Genomic DNA, 21,680 nt, shown 5'->3' with positions numbered 1-21,680 from the left:
CAAAATAAATTTAATTTCTCTCAATGTGTATTTCTCAAACGTACTCATTTGCAGACTAAAACTTGCAGCCCGTGTTCAGGTCTGAGCCCTCCAGGCCATTGCGGCCACACAGGGGCTGTCCACCTCAACGAAAAAAACCCACCGGTGTCAGGCTTACGAGCCAGAAGCTGGTTTCTCTGTTGCAGGATTTCTCAGAAAACACAACGCTGTAATTCGAACTGTAATTTGGAGTTAATTTAAAGTAAGGCCCAGCTTTAAAACAAAACCTAACTGGCTCCGTGTGTGTCTTACAACTCCTCCAGCAGCTCTCGTTCCCCAGCAGTTTAACCTTAGCGGGTCTGAGTGAGAGACCCCGGCGATGCACAAATCCAGCCGGACACGCTCTCGCCCACCTACAAAAGCAATCTGGGGCGAGTGCCAGCACCAGGTCTCTCTCTGATTTTCAGGCGATGCGTTTCAGTGCATGTTGTGACAGTGCTCAGTGACACCAGCGGGTCGTCGTGCCGTCGGGCGGGCACTGGAGGATACGGGCCAGCGCAGTTACCCTACTGCACCCAGCAGCGATGAGCCCGGGCCCACGGCAGCCGTCTCAGCAGGTCTGACGGCTCCCAGGGAGCCTCATCAATAAACCACGAGCGCAGATTTGCGGCAGAAACACCTTCAGAATTAATGATGCCCAGGCAACGCAGCAGACTGCTACATGTTGAAGCTTTTTCAATATTTGTGCTTCATATTACTAAAAATCTTGTTAACTAAAGCCCACCATGTAATCTTCTTATTTGACAAGCCACACTCAATAAGCTATTTGAGTCTGGAAATTCATCAGGTTTGAACTGATAGGATAAGTAATTCTAGCTTAATAAAAATGTCTTTAAATCAGAACAACTCCATGTCCTTTCTGCTTAAGAGTCAGAACCTCAACTCCCATCAAATACAAGAACCACTGATGCTCGCTGAACAGCTTCGTAATTGTTTAGGTTGGGACTTTCAAGTATGTAAATGACAGCAAAAGCTTTTGGCAAGTAAAGCCGGTTTATGCAGCATCATACAGGGTTCCCAGAAACTCAGAAAGCTCATTTCGGGGCCCAAAAGCAGTATCTGTTACCATCAGCTGTCTCCTATTGGCAAAGAAGAGACGCTCCAGTCCAGCAGCAACGCCAACTGCGGAAGAGAATGATTCATCAGCAGCTGAACGGGAACAACACCCGGCCGGGCCAGCGTTCCGACGGAAAAACGTCTTGCACCGTCTCTCCCAAAGCACTTTGTGAAGGACCTTCTTGTCCCAGGAGTGTCACCCAGGCGGGAGCTGCCGCCACAGCACCGCGGTGCTTAGTCAGGAAAAGCAGTGCAAAGCCACAGAACGCGAGGCAAAGGCTTTAATAGGTGAGAAGTTGCACCTCTGTACATAGGCCGTCTGGTTTTGCTTTAGAAGTCGATAGCTTATGAAAGCTTTACAAACTATTGCATGAGAATTTTGTGTTCCATGTTGCAGCCGTTCCTAAGTACAAAATCAGGTTTTGCACAGCATTTGCAAGGCCTGGTTTATGATTAGTAATTTTAAAGTTCTGGCGGAAAAAAAACCAAACAGAGCTCTTACTTTGTCTAACCGCACATGCAGCCATTTCACAGCTGCCCAGGACTCCGACGCGGGCCTGCTTGTTGCGAGGCAAAGGAAGAAGCACGCGCACACGTGCAAATGCTGCGTGGGGCGGGGGTGGCCTCGGCCTCTGACAGCGATTTGGGCTCCGTTACCTTTGCATTTGCTGCAGAAGGAAGTGTCTTGCATAAAACCGTGCGAAATCCAAAGCTGACGTGACAGCTGAGTCGAGCTGCCTGCTTACGTGAATCGGAAAAGGAAGCGAAGTGAAACTCATCCCGCGTTTCCAGTTGACAAATTTAGAACTTGGCTGCCCTGGTAATTTCATTAATTCCAAAACACGCTCCAGTCTGGCCAGAGAAAGTGCTGTGAGACCGGTGCCTACAGTAAGCCAGGGCCCAGTCTCACACCTCATCCTCAGACCCTCCAGCAACGCTAAAAGGCCCTGAGTCGCCTCTGTCCCCAGAGCCACCAGCGCAGCCCCACACACTCTGTGGGTGACGCCGCCAGGGCCACCACGCACAACGCGCACCGGCAGCCTGGCTCCTGTGCACCGCTTCTTCAGCAGGACACCGAAGGGGATCAGAAAGCTCCAGTCATTTGCTGTAGAAGGCAGCAGTGTCCTGTAAAACAGGATTTTCTTACTGGTGGCAACATGGAAAAACCAAACAGGTCTGTAAAAGCTATTCAGAGGTTTGACAAGAGCGAACCCACAAACTTCTCAGAGCGTAAAAGCTTCCTGAAGCTGCCAGACTGTCATGGCTGTGAACTGCAGAAGCGCCAAAAAGCTGTCGGCCTGGTCTGAGTGAAGGCAACTGCATTACACGACTTTTTCAGTTCCTTTTCTGGGGGTAGTTCCACTTCAGCGTCTTCTCAGAGCCTGTTCCAAGAAGCTTACTAGCTTCCAGAACGTAAAGACCTTCAGGTCAAACCCCAGTTCTCCCAAAAAGTGCACCCAACACCATACTGAGTCGTCCCCTGTAATTCTTTATTAGAATCATGGATGAATATATTTTAAATCAATCTAAAAAAATAATGAATCAAGGTACAGTACATGCATAAAATACAAAGTAATTTACAAACAGATCAAGATGGCATCTTCAGAACTAATACTAGGAGGAGAAATGGATTAAAAGAAACAAGTGACTGACTACAGCAATGCCTTCCGTGTGCCTTACACATCATGAGCACCGCAAGACAGAAAGGCTGGGTACGAAACGCAGCTGGTAGTGCCTACCCGGAGGTGGATGTTCCAAGTGGGTCATATCAGAGTTTGAGAAACGTCCCCTACAATCAGTTACTTCTCTCTACTTGTATAAATAACTGCAGGCATTTATACAACAAACAGTTCTTTTAAATATTGTAGAAATTCAGTGCCTATAGCCCCCAAACCTCAATATTAATGCCGCGTTTGGGAATAGCACATAGATAGTGATATGCAGCGGTTTCAGAGTGCAGTGACAGAAGGCACAGTTCATGTATCCCTGAACAAGCTAATCGACCAGATGATTTGCACTGAGCGACAGACCGCAGAAGGAACGCATCCAGTAAGAAAACTACTCCAGATGGTTTTGTTAAAGAACACATACCAAACCACTGGAATAGTTTAAAAATACCGGATAAAACAGACTGAAAAACTAAGACCAGGTTGTGGAGATTGATTCATCAACTCAAGCATTTGAATATACTAATATACATGGCAGGTGTTAATTAATGTGATATGTAACATGTGACAACACCCTTCCAAGTCTGTGTGCCATGAAAGGAAAAAGGCATCCTCAAATCCTGACACCACCGGCACTGTGGAGGCCAAGTCTCGGGCAGCACCAAAACATGCTGCAAGTTCCAGCGTTGGAGGGACCCTTCGTCAGCTACGCAGCTCCTGCTTTCGCATTCTTCGTGAGAGGCGCCTGAAGCGGAGTCCCGCCAGCCTCTCCCCGGCCAGCCTCTCCCCGGCAGCTCTGCCTCACACCAACCTCCTCTGCAGCAGCTGCCAAACCACAAAAGCTCCTTCACAGGTAGCAAGAACCCTGCTGCTTGTTCACAAGAAATTCTCTTTTCTCCCCCATAATATTCTATCAAAAAAAAAAAAAATCCTCAACTTGACAATCTGAAGATGTAGCCAAAAACATTAACTTACATTAAAATTGCACTTCAGAGCAACGGGCATTTCATCAAGCTTTAGATGCAGTATACAACACCTTAAGACAAGGAAAGATTATCCTGCCCAGAGATAGGTTCCTAGTTAACCTGACAGTAATTGCTTTGCAAGGAGCAGAATAACGTCTTCCAGTGCTCACTAAAGGTGTCTGCGCTCTGACTAGCGGGCATCATGTTGGAAAGGGGGCAGATCAGTTCCAGACAATTTACTGAACCCAAACCGACAAGTCGGTGTTGGGAGAATACTGCAGCCACACAGAAGCAATAGATTTATAAACACTGAAACCAAAGTGTTTAAGACATGGAGAAATTCAGAAGGAATAAGCAGTAACTAAACACAAGAAAGTAATCACAAGAATTACAAATATATTTAAATCTTGGACCTGGGGAATATACACAGCCTTTTAGGAAAGAATGAACAATTTATATATTCTGACAGCACTGCATCTTTGGTTTGTTTTCAGTGGTCGGAGGGACGTGAATGGGAACCACGTTGTTGCTTGGAGACATATCGTTTTCACGTCTGTCGGACATTTGCTTCTGGGAAACAATACGATAGATCTCTGGAAGATGAGAAAGAGCTAGTCATTACGCGTACACCAGCAATACACCATCAGAAAGTTACGTCTGGGGGAAACCGGGCATAAAATAGAGGAAGATTTCCCATAGTTTTGGAAATATATAGGTAATGCGCGGAAGTGTTCACAAGAAGTTCAGTTGTGATGCCTTCTATATTCAGAAAATAAAATATTTATATTTTTGCAAAATAAATTAGTTATTAACAACTGTTTTACTCCCCTTGAGATAAGAGTTAGCAAATGGACAGAATTCACCGATTTTTTTGCTGGGCATCAGAAACTACATATGCCATCAATTCCTTCTGATGGGCCCCAGGGCTCTGGGGACAGTGGCCGCACGTTTGCAGACGTATCTGCAGACAACGGCAGGATTAAAAAGAACCACTCAGCATTTCTCTCCGATAGGACTGCAAGGGCAGTGTCTTCTCTCGCAGCATGCCTGTCACGTACAATAGCCTGTCTGTCACCCAAGCGGTTTTAAGTCTCCAGAAAAGGTTGACTGGGGCCCAAAAGAGGAGACCTGGCCCCTTCAGCAGGACACAAACCCTTTACAAGTCACTGTGGTAGTGCAGCTAAACTGCAAACTACGGAGAAGAAATACGGACTCCAGGCAAAGAAATTCCAGCATAAATTGGAGAACACGGGTTAAACTGTGCCTTTCCCAGCAGGCTGCCAAGTGGGAACACCGCACACCTGCCCCGAAAACCTTGCCCAGTTTCCTGGGATTTGTTAGTGGCCAATGGCATGTGCTGTACATAAACCCAGAGTAGCTACAAAAGCACTTATTTCAGCTGCACAGAAGAAAGAGTACGGCCTGTGTAGCACTTCACCTCCAGAAAGGAAATAAAGGCTACCAAAAATAGCACATGGGAAACCCACTTGCAAATTTGAGTTTTAAACCATTAAAGTTTAAAAAAAAAAACCAAAAAACAAAAAGCTTGCTAAACCTCAGTTTAACAAAATGTTTGAAGTCTTTCAGCACTAGCAAAAAGCCGACCCTGAAATGACAACGTCACATCTACTCTGCACAACAGCAAAGCGTGCTGGCAACAAATCCACAGCACTGCCAAGCAGCAGAGCCCCCGAGAAGGCAGCTGATGCCCACACGCAGTTTGCAGGCTCCTGCTCACTGCCCTGCCCCAAGGTTTCCGATAAGCCCAGGCTGCAGGAGGCGAGGGCTTCTGCACTTCACTCCTGCAGAGCAAAGCAGGGAAGAGCACAGCTCGCAGGCAACCCTGACAAAACAAAGCAAAGGTCCAAGTGCTTTTGGAGGTCTTAAGTCTCTTATCAGCTGGAGAACGACTGTCCAAACACACATCTCGCCTGACCCCAAACCAAGACATGTCTTCTGCACCAGAAATTTGTCATTAGTGAGTAGCCTTTGCTCAGAATTTTAACGAGCTGCTGCTTTGTGCACATCCTTACGTCATTTCAGTACTGGGAATCGAGCAACCTTGTGCAGGGAGGTCCTCTTTGCTGCCAAGGGCTGATCACACAGCGAAGCGCCTGCTTTTACGACAACGGGGAGAGATGGCATTGGGGAGCTAAAAAGGTCCCCTGACAAATAAGGCTTGAAAACCTTGCCCTTGATGCAACGAGCCTGCACTGACTCAGGCTGCCAACACAAACAGAGGCCAAGCGCTCCCCAGGAAGAGGAAAAGCAGGGCTGCACGCACGCACGGGACTGCTGGCAAAATAAAAATCTCTCAGGTAGATACCGTGCTGTACCTATAGACTGTACAAGGGACATCCATCTCTGCAAGCGGCGCTTCGAAAGAATTTGCCTTGTTGGGCCTCCAAACTGACAGCTCAGACTCAGGTAGGGATAAACTGTTCAGAAAAATGGATTTTACATAGGCATTCAGTTACAGATCAACTCACTGAGGCAAACAAACAAGAGCTGCACACGTAAAAGGATTTTCCGATTTCACCCTTTCTCGAGTTCACTCTTCTTTCCGACAGTCTTACACATAAACAACTTCACAAGCTAAGTGAATCCCATGAAATCAGATCTTTAAAGCCACCTGCAACCCTGTGTGGGAATTTGCAATGAAGATCAGCCTGGCCCTGCGGCAGGCCGCTCCACGTTCAGCAGGGTGCCTGCGCGCAGAGGTGGGAGGAGCGCGGCTGGGAGAGATCTGCTCTACATTCTCCAGGGCAAGTTTTCTGCTCCACTACCCTGCCCCAGCTCAGGGCAGCCAGCCAGTTTACCTCCAAGTGCTGAACGCTGCCCCTTCCTATTCAACAGGAGGCGGCTCTTGCCACCTTCATTACTGGGAACTCTCTAGTAGCACCTTTGGCAGCAGCAATTCTCAGTTTTCCAAAGAACTTCCTGAACAAATTCATGCAAGTCCCCAACACGGGCTGTGACACGCTTCCTCCACCCCCTAAGCAAGGACTCACAACAGGGTGCCCTCTGAATAACACCCTCATCTTAGAGCAGAGACCTTCAGTAAGCCTTGAAGCCTTAAAAACGATCTTAACAGCATTGATTTCTCTGCTGATAAAGGGTCTGTCCTTTCTGACCCTGGGAACACGCCACGATCCCCACTTCCACAGCCTCCCCAGCAACCCTGCAAGGACATTTAGCAGCTGTGCTGCTTGAATCAACTTGCAGCAGCCCCAAGTTTGTTGCTCGCTGCCGCTTCTCCCTCCTCTGCAGCTCAAACCTTTGTGCCGTCACAGCGTACTGCGCTAGATGAAAGCCTAAATGGCTAAAACCTGCCTGCCACTGGATCAGCTGCACAGTCTTGCACCACACACAGCTGCGCTGGTGTGAAAGGGGAGGTGGGAACAGCTTAAACCTGCTCTCACTGGGGCAAAATGCCCAGGGGCAAAGCCTACACTGAAACCGCTCTGCACCAAGGAATGCCAGGCTAATGAAGACATGCGCTTTTTAATGAAGACACTACACTTTATGCTCTGCTCAGTAACTGAATGAGACCTTATTAAGAGCCCATTCAGCAGAATGCCTCACTGCATAATTGGTAACTGTGTGAGACAGGCCTTGCACTGTAAGAGTGCTGGGAAAAAGCGACACTGCTGCCTAGGAGGAGCTTGTCCGGCCCTCGTCTGCTCAGCCTGCGCTAGCGTTTCATTCATTTTCAGGTGTACAGAGCTAACAAAAGAGGAAATCACTAGAATTTTTTTACGTTAGTGCTCTGTGATGTTGTTTCCTTGGAGATGGGATTCCTTAGAGATGAAACCGCAGCAGAACGCAGTACGGGAACAGAGAGGGCACAGAGGGAAGGGAGGCAGACTCCAGTTTACTTTAAGGATGCTTTATCCTGCTGTGAATGCTCAGAGTGGACAGGATTATAATACCAGTCTCTCCTATTTGCCGGATGATACAAAGCAGCTTTGTGTCCACAACAATCAGCCCTTGAAGTCTAGACATCTTGCAACAGAAGAACCTGGATAGGGACCGTCATTCTAAGCCACAGAAGGAAAAGGTCCCCAAAACCTCATCTGGTACCCACAGCAGGGCAGGAAGCCCACTAGATGTACGACATACACCCTCAAAAAGTCCTCTACAGCATGAGGAGAGGAAAGAAAAGCTTTCTCCCCCTTCTTCCACCTCTAACAACAGCAGATCACGTACTCACTTAGGCTGTGCTCAGTATAATGGATTCATATTTTTCCACGCCCAAAGCCATGTATTCAAAGTGGCTTAATCTGAGAATCTGGGTGTGGAAAAGCTTAACACGGATCCTGCTACACCTCCAAGGGAAGTACTCTTCCAAGTTTCCAACACTGTCCCAAACGGACCAGCTTCAGTAGGGCTGGAAAAGGAAGCAGTTTGCTACAGACTTTAGTCGCAACACCCTGTTCAGGAGAGAAATGAGGAGCTGTGTGAAAAGCATCGGGAGCAGCCTAGGACGTCTCTGCGGTGCAATTCCCAGCACTGCAAGTACTAGCAGAGCTGGTGCAGCAGCATGCCCTGCCCCTTCTTCTGTCAGCCACCTCCGCTCCCAGCCCGTGGCAAAGCCTGCTGGCTTTACCAGCTTCCTTCTTCAAAGGACAGTGAGCATTCCACCCACAGGCATTACGCTTGGAGGCAGCCTTGCCAAATACAGACTATCCATGATTCTGCAGGGTCACTCTGAAAACCACATTCCTCAGATGACCGCTCCCCTCTTGCCTTCAAAGCAAATCATTAACAGAAAAAGCCAGCTGTGAAGCCTTATCGAGAAGTTTATTGGCAGAGCATTCAGCCTTAGCATGCCAGTCACAGCCAAGATGGAGCCAACCTGCTGCTAATGCATTATTTACTTCGTCTTTATCTCCCTGAAACAGGAGCTCCTGTCTGGAGCGAGCCACATGCCCACTAATCAGCAGAAGTGTTTCTTCCAGCACAGTTGAACCAGTCCCTCCTGAACAAGGATCCTGCCCGCATACCCAAGAGCTCTTTACCCAAAACACTGTCAGAGCAGCATGCAGGAAACATTGACGTTTGTGGAAAAGCAACAGCCTCAACAATCTGCCAGAGTCCACCGAGGGCAAGTTTTAATCGTTTGTTCTCCCGTTGCAGACTGCTCTCCCCTACAGGAAAACTGAACTAGAAAAAAGTCAAGCCTCTGCAAATTAGAATCCAAAAAAACTTCTGGAATAAAAGGTACTGTTTAAAGCATGTGAGGAGAGATAAAGAAACAGCCTCGCCTGTGCCCAGAGGTGAACCGCTTCCCCACGGCAGTGGCAGTGTATCCCGAGTGTCACACAGCTCTGTGGAAGTACGGCAGCAGCCCAGGGCATGCAGCAAACGTCCCACCTCTTCAGCCGTCACTGTTAGAGACCAGAAGGGCCCCACAGGAGATGGGGGCAATTAGGTGACCAGTTTATATTGGCTATGACAGCCTGACAGCCACCTTGGGAGGGGATAAACAATGTCTGATGTATTTCCAGTCCTGTTTTATTAGTGCTGGTGCTGAACGAGTATGAAAGTTAATTAACTACCCTTCATCTGAGAACCCTGATCCCCTCCGAAAACAGAAAGTGCAGGCAGCAAGGCTGTTCCACAGCACCATTCGGCCAGAATCTGACCCCAAAGTTCAGTCTAGATGCTCCAGAGAGGAGAGGGGCTACCAAGGACACATGCATAAAGGAAGAAGCTTCAGGTTTTAGCAGTTACAGGTAAGCAATAAAAATGTCTTTTCTCTCTGAAAAATCCATGCCCAAATTCGTGAGCATTTTTGACAGGACTTCCTTTAGGTAGGTGAAGAACGCAGGAAATCCAGCAGCCATCCCAGATAGCATCGTGTTCAGCCACTCCTTAGCCGTCCGCCCTCAGATGGCATTAGTAGTTAGTCATGTAGGGAGTAAATGTGTAAGCTAACACAACTTCCCTCTTTTTTCTTTTTTTTTTTTTTAAATTGTGCAAGGTTGAATTACAACCAAATGACTACACTGAAGTTAAAAGGGAACCACATGGTTTGGCTGAAGAGGAAACAAACTCAAGTTCTAGTCCCAGCATTGCATGAAGCAGCAAGATGACAAGCATCCCTACGCGCTGTTTATTCACCTAACACGGACACGCTTTTTTGCTAGTATACGGCCAGGAGCACTACTGCTTAGGAACCCACTGGAAAAAACACAACAGAACCAGAACCTATTGGAGGCCTCTTCCAACTATGGATAAGACAAGAAACAGATGGATACAGGCAGATAATACTCCAGCAGCCTAACAACTCTCCCTCTCTCCACTGCTAGGGCACTCATAAAGCATTTCAAACAACTCAGGAAAATGCTATAGAATGTATACTTTTATTACAGTAAATAACTTCCTAGCTGCCTCCTCACCTGCATGTTCCAGTATGGCTAACAAGTCATTTCTGGTGAGTTTTTAAAAGAATGTATAAATTAGCTGGCAAAGAGAAAAAAATTCAAAACTAAGTAGGTGCCAATGTCACAGCAATGAGATCTGATGAATAGAGACAAACAGTTTAGAAGTGGGGCCGCTGCTGATACCAAGCCGATCTCGTAGCCTGGCACATGCTACACTGGGATGGAGGGAGTTTAAATTCGCAACTGGGAAACACGTTGGAGGCCCTCAGAGAAGACAGCGGCGCTCCCTGGTGCGCCCAGAACAGAGAGACATGGCAAAATACAGGAGTGTCTCAGATTTTTTGAAGACCCAGACTAGAGATTTGCAGAGGCGTGTGCCAAAGCTGGGAATGACGAAAGCTCAAAACCCACACACACACACCACTGTTGTCCCACCATGCTGACAGGGTACACAGCAATACAAAAGTCCCACGACAGCTAGCGATTTCCACACCGATTTGTGAATTCCTACCCTATCCTTTATAAGCCATGGTTCAGTTAAGGTCCCCCATGTAGTTGTAGTTGAATGTCTCAGACTCTTAAGAAGTTTTGCCTATCAAAAAAAGTGTTTAAACAAGAAGGAAGTACTTTATCCACAGAGCATAAAAAAAACGCAGCACTCGCTGCCGTCACATGTTACAGAGGCCAAAAGTCCAGCCGGGACTGTTAAATGCACTGACAGCGACTGCCCCGCAGCTCAGGAGTCCCCACGGCTCAGGCTACCGGTGTTGTTCAAAGGACGGATCTCTACTCTTTCATCCCTTTTCCCTTGGCAACTGCTATGGTTACCATTAAAGATGGAAACAAACTAGATTGCCTTCTCCTCTGATAAACAATGGCTGTTTTAACTTGATGCTTGCATGAGACAATTCTCTCCTGTGGACACTCCCATATCATACACAAATGGGAAACTGAAACATAAACTAGGCTGACTAGAAACACGGGGCAGATCAAAGTGAACAAAGATTCATTCCAAGGCTGGCCTTTCAAGTGGGACACGTCGAAACTGGACTCCAAATCTTATGGCTGTGAAGAATGATTAAATAGCAAAATTTTAAACACTTTATAGGCAAAGAAATGCCTATTTGCAGCATATCTGAGCAGCCTTCTGCCCTTCCCCCTCAAAACACAAAGCACTAGATGACTCACCTGTCAGAATAGTCTGGAAAGCTGCTTCCACATTTGTAGAGTCTAAAGCAGATGTCTCGATAAATGACAAACCATTCTTCTCTGTGTGGACAGAAATACTATAATTAGAGGGGTACAGCACATAGCAGCTTCCCATCTGGAAGAACTTCTGTAGCAGATTATATCTGTAGTGTTCCTGATGAGACGCACGGGTATCAAGTATAAAAAGTCGTGGGTTTTTCCCCCCCTTACGTGATCTGAAAGCAACACCACCCAACACCAACATTAGAATTTACACTCATCCTCAAGCACAGGGATCAGTCCAGCGCTGCGTCACTTTGAGGCACATCTTCCTGCATCACTGAAACTGAGAATTTGTTGCACTTTCAAGAATTGTGTGCGGAAGCTTCCTGGATTTTCTTTAACCTCATCAAGTTTCTCCACCTCCCACCTGCTGGTCTGTCATTGCAGCTTGTTTAACAGGGCCAGCCCTGGGGGGGGGGGGGGGGGGGGGGAGGGTGTGACAGTCCTCCGCCTGCAGGCAGGGATCCTCACTGGCCATCAACTCTGCAAACGCAGCTACGGCAAGCCTCAATGTAAGAAACCCAGCTACACTCCAGGATGAAAGACATTTGGCCTAAAACAAGGCAAGATTTACAGAAACCAGAATTGTTTTTCACAGATCTTAATTATGTAACAAAGAGTCAGAAAGCCCGTTTACTGGAAGTCTGTTCAGCCACAGGCATCTGCGTAGGGCTCCAGATCAGTTGGTACAAAGGCGGCAATATACAGGTGCAAAGCTACCACCATACAAGAAACACAAACCTAAAGCCATAGGCACAGTTTCTTCGAGAAAAGCAACGCCTAGGCAAGAGAATAAATCTGGTTTACAAATCTTCGAGTCCCTCTGGCTGATTCTTGAAACCGCATCAAGCATGCATGTTCTACAAGGCTTCCCTTTTGACTGAATTAAAAAGAGGCAAACACCAGTATGTGACACTGAGGAACATCGCCAGCAGCACTCTGTTTCCTCCTACCAGCACCCTTGCATATCTAAGACCAGATAGGCAGATCCCCGGACAGTTAGCACTAGGAAATTATTTTGAGGTCACTAACCTGCAAAAGCTCTGGCCTCATCTGTAGGGACTGCTCTCAGGTGGCGCAAGTCACTCTTGTTTCCCACAAGCATGATTACAATATTGCTGTCAGCATGGTCTCGCAGCTCTTTCAACCATCGCTCTACATTCTCGTAAGTAAGGTGCTTAGCAATGTCATACACCAGTAATGCCCCTACAGCTCCGCGATAGTACCTGTGGGGGAAGAGACGTGTTAGAGAAGCAGCGAAAAACATCGTGATTAAAAGTGACACGTTACTGTGCGATAACGGGAAACAGCTATTACTAAGACAGCTATACAAAAAAATATCCAGAAGCAGGCAATGTGAGACTTGAAGCAGTGAAGCAGAGCATCCAGACTGACTAGGGTTATGCCACAGGACCACCAGAGCAGCCAGGACAGCTCAGTCTAGGGAGTAAGCCAAGGCCCATGCTTGTGGGGAGAACCCTGCAGCCCAAAAATGAAGCTCTGGAATCTGTGGGGAGCTACTGTCACCTTCAACCTCTGATCCACTCCTGAAAAGTCTCCCCCACCCATCACTGTGGGTGCAGTATGGGCGCAGCCCATAGTGATAAAGAGACTTTAGAATGACTCACTGGATCATAAAAACGTCAACCTGATCTATTCCCTTTACAAAAGGTCACAGCTGGTTTCCTTTCAGACCAGAGCGAGACACAGCAATGCATTCAGAAAGAAACAGGCTGTGTTCTCCCACCCGACAATTACCTCCAGCTTTACTTACAGCCAACTTTTGCTATGCTATTGTCTTCCCAAATAAGCAAGCAAAGTGAGCAGTCTTTCCTTACTGCTACAGGAGGGTTTCTGCTCTCAGGTTACCCCTCATAAAACCTCCATGAACACCGATATTACTTTATCAATCACGTGCATTGAAATGAGTCTCCCAAAACTCTTGCATTCTAGGCTTGAAATGCCTCCGGTTACATGAGGGCACCGAGAAGCAAATCAGTTTGTGCAGGGACGCACTATAGCATTTCTGGACTGAATAATATTTAAGCTTCCCTCCCCCACAGGTTGTGGATATTACACGATAAAAAAAAAAAAAAAACAAAACTGTTTACAGTTTCTGAGGAACTGAAAGGGCCCAAAATTACCCTCCTCAGCAAAAGTTTCTCTTCAGCCATACAAGCTATCACTTACGCTGATGTTATAGCTCGGTATCGCTCCTGCCCTGCTGTGTCCCATATCTGAGCCTTTATTGTCTTCCCGTCAACTTGAATGCTTCTTGTTGCAAACTCTACTCCGATGGTGCTTTTGCTTTCCAAGTTAAACTCATTGCGAGTGAATCGAGACAGAAGGTTACTCTTGCCTACTCCAGAGTCTCCAATAAGTACAACTACAAGACAAAAATGACATGAGAATCAGATTCCAGATGTAGAGAATACATCGACAATCACCCGCAAGAAACATTCATTTTCCGGAATGAAGCATGAAGGAAAAGAATGGCAAAACCACCACCCTGTCATGGGTCTGCTGTCCACGTGTTTGTATTTCTAGAGAACCAGAGCTGCTACATTCATCAGCATTTTGAACAGACATTAGACTCGACTTTTACTTGTTACATTTCAGTCTCCTTTGCCCAACATGGAAGAACATTCCTCCTCCAGGAGGAACATCCATGGCTGTCACTGCAAAAGTCAGGGACTGTTTGCATTTCACATCCTTGTAACAACACTAGAACTAAAAAACAAAACAAAAAACCCACAGCACGCAACTGAAATCTGTTTTGCTGAAGAATTCCAAAACACAGGGCAGGCAGCAGACTCTGCCTGCATTTTACACTCTTCATACCTTTGCAGAAGAGAGGTTCCCCCCTGGGGCAGAAAAAAACCTGTGAATGGAAAAAAGAACCAAACCCCAAAAAAACACAAGACCACCATTGCCGTGATGGACAGTTTAAAAATATTACCTGAGCCACAGCACTCTGCCCTTCCGCAGCCCCTCACTCTGCTGCGACCCCGGGCCACGTTAGGCCAGAGCCTGAAACTGCTCTAAAATGCTGCCAGGGTATTGCTGGGCCTCAGAATTAGAGCCACCATCCACTCCCCCTTCCCCGGCTCAGCTTGACTCATCACAGCACCAGTGCCAAGCAAACTAATTGGAAGGATTCAGCTACGCTTGACAAGAGATTGACAGAAGGTTTAAAGTCCAGTTCTTACAGGAAGAAAAGCGTCACGAGGGTTCGCTGCAATATCCTGTAATGCTGAGCTGAAAGGTGCAGGTTTAAGCGTAACTTAAAACTCACTACGAAGATGCAGGCCACTGGATGAAACACATTCACACCCCAGAGCCACGCCAGCGGGAGCCTCTCGGGATGATCTTGTGCCCTTAACGAAGATAAGGGACTGAACTGGTAACAGAAGGAAATGGGAGAGAAAGAGGATGAGTAAGATCCTGGAGAAGAATGGCTAATGACCTTAAAGTTCAGGAGTGAGTCAAGGCCAGTCACAGCAAAAGAGTGCACGCTTAGGGGACAAAAAAAATGTTGTGGCTATGCTTGTTTTGAAAAAACAGAAATATTTGCTCAGTAACATGCATCATTTAACAGTTAAGACACTGCAACACAGCGTTAGAGATTCTGTGTGGTACAACCAAGGAATGAGTCCACCAAACACACTTCAATCACATGAGAAATCCCCCACTGAGTCTTAGTCTAGCAGCGCAAATACTCCCGTCTGCTGCTGCACGGCACAGCAGCCCTCTGAACACTGTCTTCTACTTAAATAATGCAAAACAATTCTGACAAATGGGATTTTCTCTGACTGTAAGGGCAGAGCAGCACCTTTTAAACACCCTCCATAAAATGAAAATTGCAGCAGATGCTAGCTTCAAACATGGCCTTGTGGAGAACACTTCATCAAAATAAACATCTTTCCAGCTTCCTCTGCCAGCTGACTCAGCACACGGCCGGCCAAGCTGGAGAAGCTGCATAAAGCACAGAGTGGCTCTGTTAACCACGTCTGTTTGTGGAGCTCCCAAGCGCAGGTAGGTGGCAAGCACGCAGGCTGAACGCAAACAGGATCCTGCTTTCCTAGGTGCCAGGTCAGCACTGCTCACTGCTTGTCACAGACAAGTTCCCAGGAGGCAAAAGTTGTCACCTCCCTTCGCACACCTCAGTCCTGCCATCGCCCAGCATTAGCTTTGGCAGCGGCCAAAACTTCTCTAACCAAGGAAACCGATCTACACATGTAATTTCCTCTTCCTAACAGGTTGCATCATATGCCTGTTAAGTATTCCCCTCAAACATATTTTTGTTGTTCGGTGCATATTTCAAAGCACATCTTTAAGTCATTTAACAACAGACTGATCATTTTAATTCCTCTGCCAAGTTTTTTTCCTTCCCTCGTCTGAATCCCATGCTGCTTACATTTGGAATGCTTTCCAGCACCAGATTAATATGTCCCAATTAAAAGGGGAAAATATTAGACTTTCCTCCTTGAAGTCGGCTATTTCCTCTCCTTAATTGGGCCATTGCAGCTCCTCTGGAACACGGACACAAGAACAGCTTGCAATGTCAGCAGGCACCTAAGACTCCTCATGCTTTCTGCATTTCTGCCAGTCTGAGCAAGTATTATGAACTGAAACAGCTTTAACAGCCACTCAGATTGTATTATTAATTTTGCTTTCCTTATCAAACCACCTTGTTTTGCCATTTTATACTACACAGTGTTCCCACGTATTATATTCTTAGCATAGAAATACAGCATGAATGACCCTGGATGGCCGAGTCCCATTCTAACTAGCCCAGGCAAACAGTTTCTGGGAGGGAAATGACGTTATCTAGTTCCATGTTAAGCTATTTGTTCCTGCACAAACACTTTTATCGGGCTTTTATTCCAGAAACTCACTCCTAATGGTTAGAAATTGCCTTCTAATTTTCAGAAGAAATTAGCGGTCAGCTGATGGTGGTGTTCATGTGCCAGCATTGTCCATTAGCTTATTAGTTTCTTCTCCCAGTGGTGTTTATGGTGGGGTATTTACAGAAAGCAACCGCATCTTCTCTCAGCTTTGTTCTACTAGCTAAATAAGCCAACCTCTCAGTCTAAACAGACCGTCCATTTCCCCAAACATCTTCCCTAAGACTTTTTCAATTTCTTTTCCACACAGTGAGAAGAACTGCACGCATCATTCTAGGCGAGATCTCTGTGATGTATACAGGGATTTTAATATTTCCATCTCTACTAGGCATACCTTGAGCCGGAATTATCTTTTCCTGACCGTATCACCTTGATAGCTCAGTCTGCCTGTGATCGGACCTCATTGTTCTATCTTTTAGTTGGCAAGCTCTTACATTACCAAATTTATGAGTCCCCAGGCATCAAACTTTACAGTCCGGATCCCACTCCATCTGGAGGACTGCATCAGCACACAGCCCTTCCAGTGCTGCGCTCCACCTTTCTCCTGTACCACCCTGCTTGCATCATCAGCAAATTCCTTTACTACATCAGCACTGGAAGGAGGAACGTCTAGAGGAAACATTTAAGCAAGTTCGGCCACAAGACCTGTTCTTGAAAACCTCCATCAATAGCCTTCTTTGGACCAGCGCTTCCCTTACAGGAGCAGCACCTCAGAAAGCTTTGCAATCAAGGGAGATTTGTACTGGCACATCCTGAAAGTCATTAAAGTGATCTCCCTGCCCCAGGTGACTACTCCTAGGCAGGTCACCCTTACTGGTTTAGTGATGTGCCAGTGCAATACTTGCAACCACGTGCTTTACATTAATGCATTTGACTATCTACAGCATTAACCACCCCAAAGGTTTAAAACAAGCATTTGGTGGAGAGGGGAGGAAGAAAAAAAAAAAAGGAGTATGAAGTTCACGCTCCTGTACAAATTTCATTGTGTAATTCCAGTTTTATTTCCGTAGAAGACCAAAATAAGAATTCAATTTCCTAAGATGCATGAAAAGCAATTTAGAGAACTACATCAAGAAAGGATTATTAATTTTTCACCAACATTCCAGCTCACTCACCCAATTTTTATTTCTGTTAAACCTCTAACTTGAAGTATTTTCTGAAAATTTCAACCATCTCATGAACTACGTTATTGGCAATGTAATCAGGTTGAAAACAGAAAGTCCAGCACCACTAGCTTGTATTGTCTATGGTAAAAGTTGTTACACAAGTTGCATATTCCATGCACAGTTTAAAACAAGTACACCAGCACTAAGGGATTACAATGTCGGAAAACACTTGTCTCTGCATTGAGCTCTGCTGTTAAGAGGCATATAAATAAAGAGCCTGGACACATCTTCACAGCCCCCAGAAGAACCTGCTGATGAACGCCTCTTCCCGCCCACTTCAGTTGGAGTTTAAAGGAAACGTGAATAAGATGACCCGATCCTACACCTTGTGGGTAGCTGGTGATAGACCTAACACGCTCACCTCTTACATCAGTCTCCCCCCTCACCTGTGCCCCCCGTTGTATTCACCCATTTCCCATGACAGAGAGAACTGGCATCTCAAAGCCACTTTGGGGTAGCGGTGGTTCGTTACCTATACAAACAATACGTAACGCAGAGCTGGGCCTCCAAACGCCTCTGTAGTACAATGGCTAAGCCGGCAGGTTTGTTACAGCACAAAAATGCCTCCACATCTAATGCAGTGAAGGTGCAGGGTATAGAAATTCTACAATTGCTACCATTGTAGAAATCAGTAGGTGTCGTGCAACCACGTATCCCCACAAATTACTCTAAACAAAACACACAAGAAAAAAAATGTGTTTTCTAAAGCCCAAACCAACACGTTTGTTCAGTTTCAGAGCATTTCCTCAATACCAAAGGGCAAAGATGGAGAAATGAACATGATGCAAAGTAGGAAGCAGATAGCTGAAACTGGAGTTTTTCCTAATGATAAGCTGAATGTCACCGCAAGTCAGGTCCGTGTTCAGAAATGAGAAGTCTGACCCCAAATCCAGAGTTCCAGATGCTCTCAAGCTTTGTCCACAGAAAACACAGAAGACATCTTCTACAAGTGAGGGTTACTTTGATAACTACTCATCTACTGCAAGTACATTAATCAAAAACGGTAAAAAGTTCCTGCGTTTAAGCCAGAGTGAATTCATTAAGTAATAAAGTAATATCCTTATATCACCATTGTATTTTTCTCCCATTAAAAGCAGAGCAAGATTCCTACAAACTGGACTTCACAAGTCTTGCGCTTCCTCAGGTGCAGTGCTGGGAACAGTAGGCACTGCTCTCAACTAAACCCAAAAAGTATGGAAGAACACAAAGACATGTGCAGCTGGACAAGAAGAATTTACCAGAAATTGTCTTTTTACAAGTTAGGGTTAGGCTTTAGCACATGCTGAAGGGTTGCAACAGAGTCAGGAGAGGGGTATTTTGTAACAGGTACTGTGATTTAATTGTACAGCAACAGAGGGGGGCTCAGCTTACACCCACCGGCCCAGTCAGCCCGACTGTGACAGTGGCTGAAGGGACAAAACCAGAGGTGTCACATAAACTGACACGTGACAGTTTAACTCAAGAGTAGTAAGAGACAGCCAGACTAGGGAGTATCACCAATTATTTTAAACCAAGTCAAACTCTGAACTCAGTCCCACCAACCTGCCACGTCCCTTCAAGTTCATAAACCCCGAAGAACTGTCCTACTGGATTAAGTGTCCTTGCAGACCAACACCCAGGCTGACTGTCAAGAACTGATGTCTGAGAAACATTATGTGTAACAGAACAAACAGGCTAATCTTTGTTCTAGCAAGCCCTTGCATCATCAAATGAGCAATACCTTCAGATTTGCCATTGTAACCATCACACCGAAATGCCCCAACAGACATTTTTATTCCTCTATAAATTTGCGCAGTCTTTCAAACCCATTTCCAGTATTTATGGCAATGCACCACTCCAAAATTTGCATACACATTCTGTGAGACTTTATGTCCTTTTGCTTCCGCCTGCTGCTCAATAAAAGAAGCATTACAGATATCCAGAGAAATGATGACAAAGAGTAGATACTTTGCCTATTTGCCTGTATCACTCACTGTTCTCATTTTCATAAAGTTGTACATCACTCCAGTATAAGGGATATGAATCCATTAGGTCTCTCCTCCGATTATTTTGATGCCCTTCTCCATCTTTTTAATTCTACAATATCCCTTTCAAAATGGGTGTGCCCGTCCTGCCTACATTTCCCCTCAGTCCCCAAGAGGCTCACGTCTCAGATTCAAACATCGGCTTAATGTTCCCGCTGAGTTCTCATTTCCAGGAGTTTTTACCCCTCTCTTGCCTTTCTGACCAGTGCCTGGTAAGGAGACATTCATTTCACAGACCTACTCGCAATAATTTCAAGATCATTCCGGAGCGGTGACAGCTTGTTTAAACCCACCATCACCTTTGGGAAGTTACAAAAGTTTCCACAATTTGTAGTACTCTGCATTTGTTATGTTATTTCAGCTGCCACATTAATCCCAGTTACGTGACATTGCAGCAACTTCCTGCAGTCTGCTCCAGCTTTGCAAAACCTGAATCGCTCATCTTCACACCACCATTTTCACAGCATTCCCTGCGCTCCCGACAGCTCCTATAAACTAGTCTAAACACAAAAAGCTTTAGGAGGGGCAATCAATTCAACTAGCTTTGAACTTCTCGATATAACTGGATCCCAACTTAATTATTTCCCAATTATATGAGGAAGCAGGTCCAATAAAAGATAGGACCTCTCCCAACAAACTCCGCATCACCGATATCCCCAGGCCTTCACAGCTAGAACATTATTATAAGCACACTGACAGAATTGTATGAACAAGCAAAAGTAACGCAATGATTTTGATAACTTGTACACATAAATGCCTAAAATAAGATTGCCTGACGCAATTAAACTTGTGGTCAGCAAGGCCCTTGCCAATGCTGCAAGCTGAGAAAAGAGGCCCCTCTCAATACTTCTCAGTTTGATTTTAATAGCAGTATAGATGACTGATTTATGGTTAGAAATAATGCCGCTTTCCACATGGCAATTGGATAAAACAGGCAACAAAAAAAATGCAATTCCTCGAAGTTATTACAGGAGCTAAAGGGTACAGAAGAACAACACTGATGTTTTCCTTCACCTAAGTTTCATGAGGACAAGCACTGGATCTCTCACCATCACAACCTAACAAGCAATACTCTAAATCCTAAATTCAAACTTACAATACCGTATTGCAATAAGCAGCTAATTTTTTTTTTTCACAATACTTTGCTTATTTTGCAGTAGGATTTAAAAAATTGGATAGTCAGCTCCAAAGCCTCAGCATTTCTGCAGGTGTTTCACAGCATGCTTTATGAACCTTTGCAGCAGGCTGGTCTTGGACTCGGCGGGGAGTGAGAACGGAGTACTTCACTACGACCTGGGACATTTTAATCCAGCTCGCTGCTGTAGGGCTGGCCGGAGGGCCATCACTCCTGGAAAGTAAGGGATTCCTGCCCTTCCCTTACGTTCACCGCACGTGAAGGGCTCAGGGTATAGAAGGCGGCAAATAATACCATACTTCATTAAATTAGCTGCATCATCTCCCACCGCGGAGCACCTACCTCGTTTACTCGCAGCCCTGCTGAACAGCTGGAGAAGGACGCGGCCCTTGCCACCCGGAGCATCCCCCCGGCCAGCTCTGCTCGCCACCCGGCGGGCTGCCCGTCGCCTCAGCCCGCGGAGCGGAGCCCCGCGCCAGGCGCGGAGCCGCCAGATCACGGCGACGGAAACCACCCCCAATTTGACGTTTTGGGGTGAGGGCGCGACCAGCGCCCGCAGCGCTCGGGAGCACGCAGCGACGCCCGCCCACGGCGATCGGGCTCCAGAAACACCCGAGCGGGGCTCGGCCCCCGCCCGGCACCGGCAAGGCCGGAGTCCCCCCACCCCCGCCCCGCAGCGCTCCGAGCCGGCAACCGGGACCCGCCCGTGGGCCTGGGCCCGGGCCCCGTCCCCGGGGCTGCGAGGGAAGCGGCGGCGGGGCGGGGGCCGGCCGAGGCGGCAGGGAGCGGCCCCCCCCCACCCCGGGAGGGTGGCGCCGGGAGGAGGCCGCTCCCCCCGCCAAGGCCCGGAGCCCCTCCGGAAGGTGACCCCTCCGGCTGCCGCGGGGGCGAGGCGGGCCGCCGTTACCTTTGAAGAGGTAGTCGTACTCGTCGTCGCGGGTGCCCATGGCGGGGTGCGCCGAGGCGCGGCGGAGGCCGAGGTCTGGGAGCGGGAGCGGCAGCCGGACGCTCCCTGCAGCCGCCGCAGCGCTTCCGCGCTCTGCCCGCCCACGGACGGGTGCTTCCGGGGCGGCGCAAAACT

General features: G+C 47.0%; 1 protein-coding gene across 2 annotated transcripts; it reads right to left on the bottom strand.

The window, feature by feature from the left end:
* Positions 1–231: 231 nt before the first annotated feature.
* Positions 232–21,676, bottom strand: RAB11A (RAB11A, member RAS oncogene family). 2 transcript variants are annotated; one of them, XM_087745190.1, is made up of 5 exons: positions 21,507–21,676; positions 13,558–13,753; positions 12,400–12,593; positions 11,305–11,385; positions 232–392 (listed from the first exon to the last, which is right to left on the bottom strand). In XM_087745190.1, exons 1-5 carry the CDS (start codon positions 21,544–21,546, stop codon positions 232–234), a joined length of 672 nt encoding a protein of 223 aa, XP_087601316.1. In that variant the 5' UTR covers positions 21,547–21,676. The 2 variants fall into 2 exon arrangements, with proteins under 2 accessions (XP_087601316.1, XP_087601315.1); XM_087745189.1 differs by lacking the exon at positions 232–392 and adding an exon at positions 2,565–4,320 and having other exon boundaries at positions 21,507–21,674.
* Positions 21,677–21,680: the final 4 nt, after the last annotated feature.

The sequence above is a fragment of the Nipponia nippon genome, unplaced genomic scaffold (genome assembly GCF_047370975.1).
Source record: "Nipponia nippon isolate SJK-2023a ecotype South Korea unplaced genomic scaffold, ASM4737097v1 scaffold_9, whole genome shotgun sequence".
NCBI lineage: Eukaryota > Metazoa > Chordata > Aves > Pelecaniformes > Threskiornithidae > Nipponia > Nipponia nippon.
This window is presented reverse-complemented; position numbering and strand designations above follow the sequence as displayed.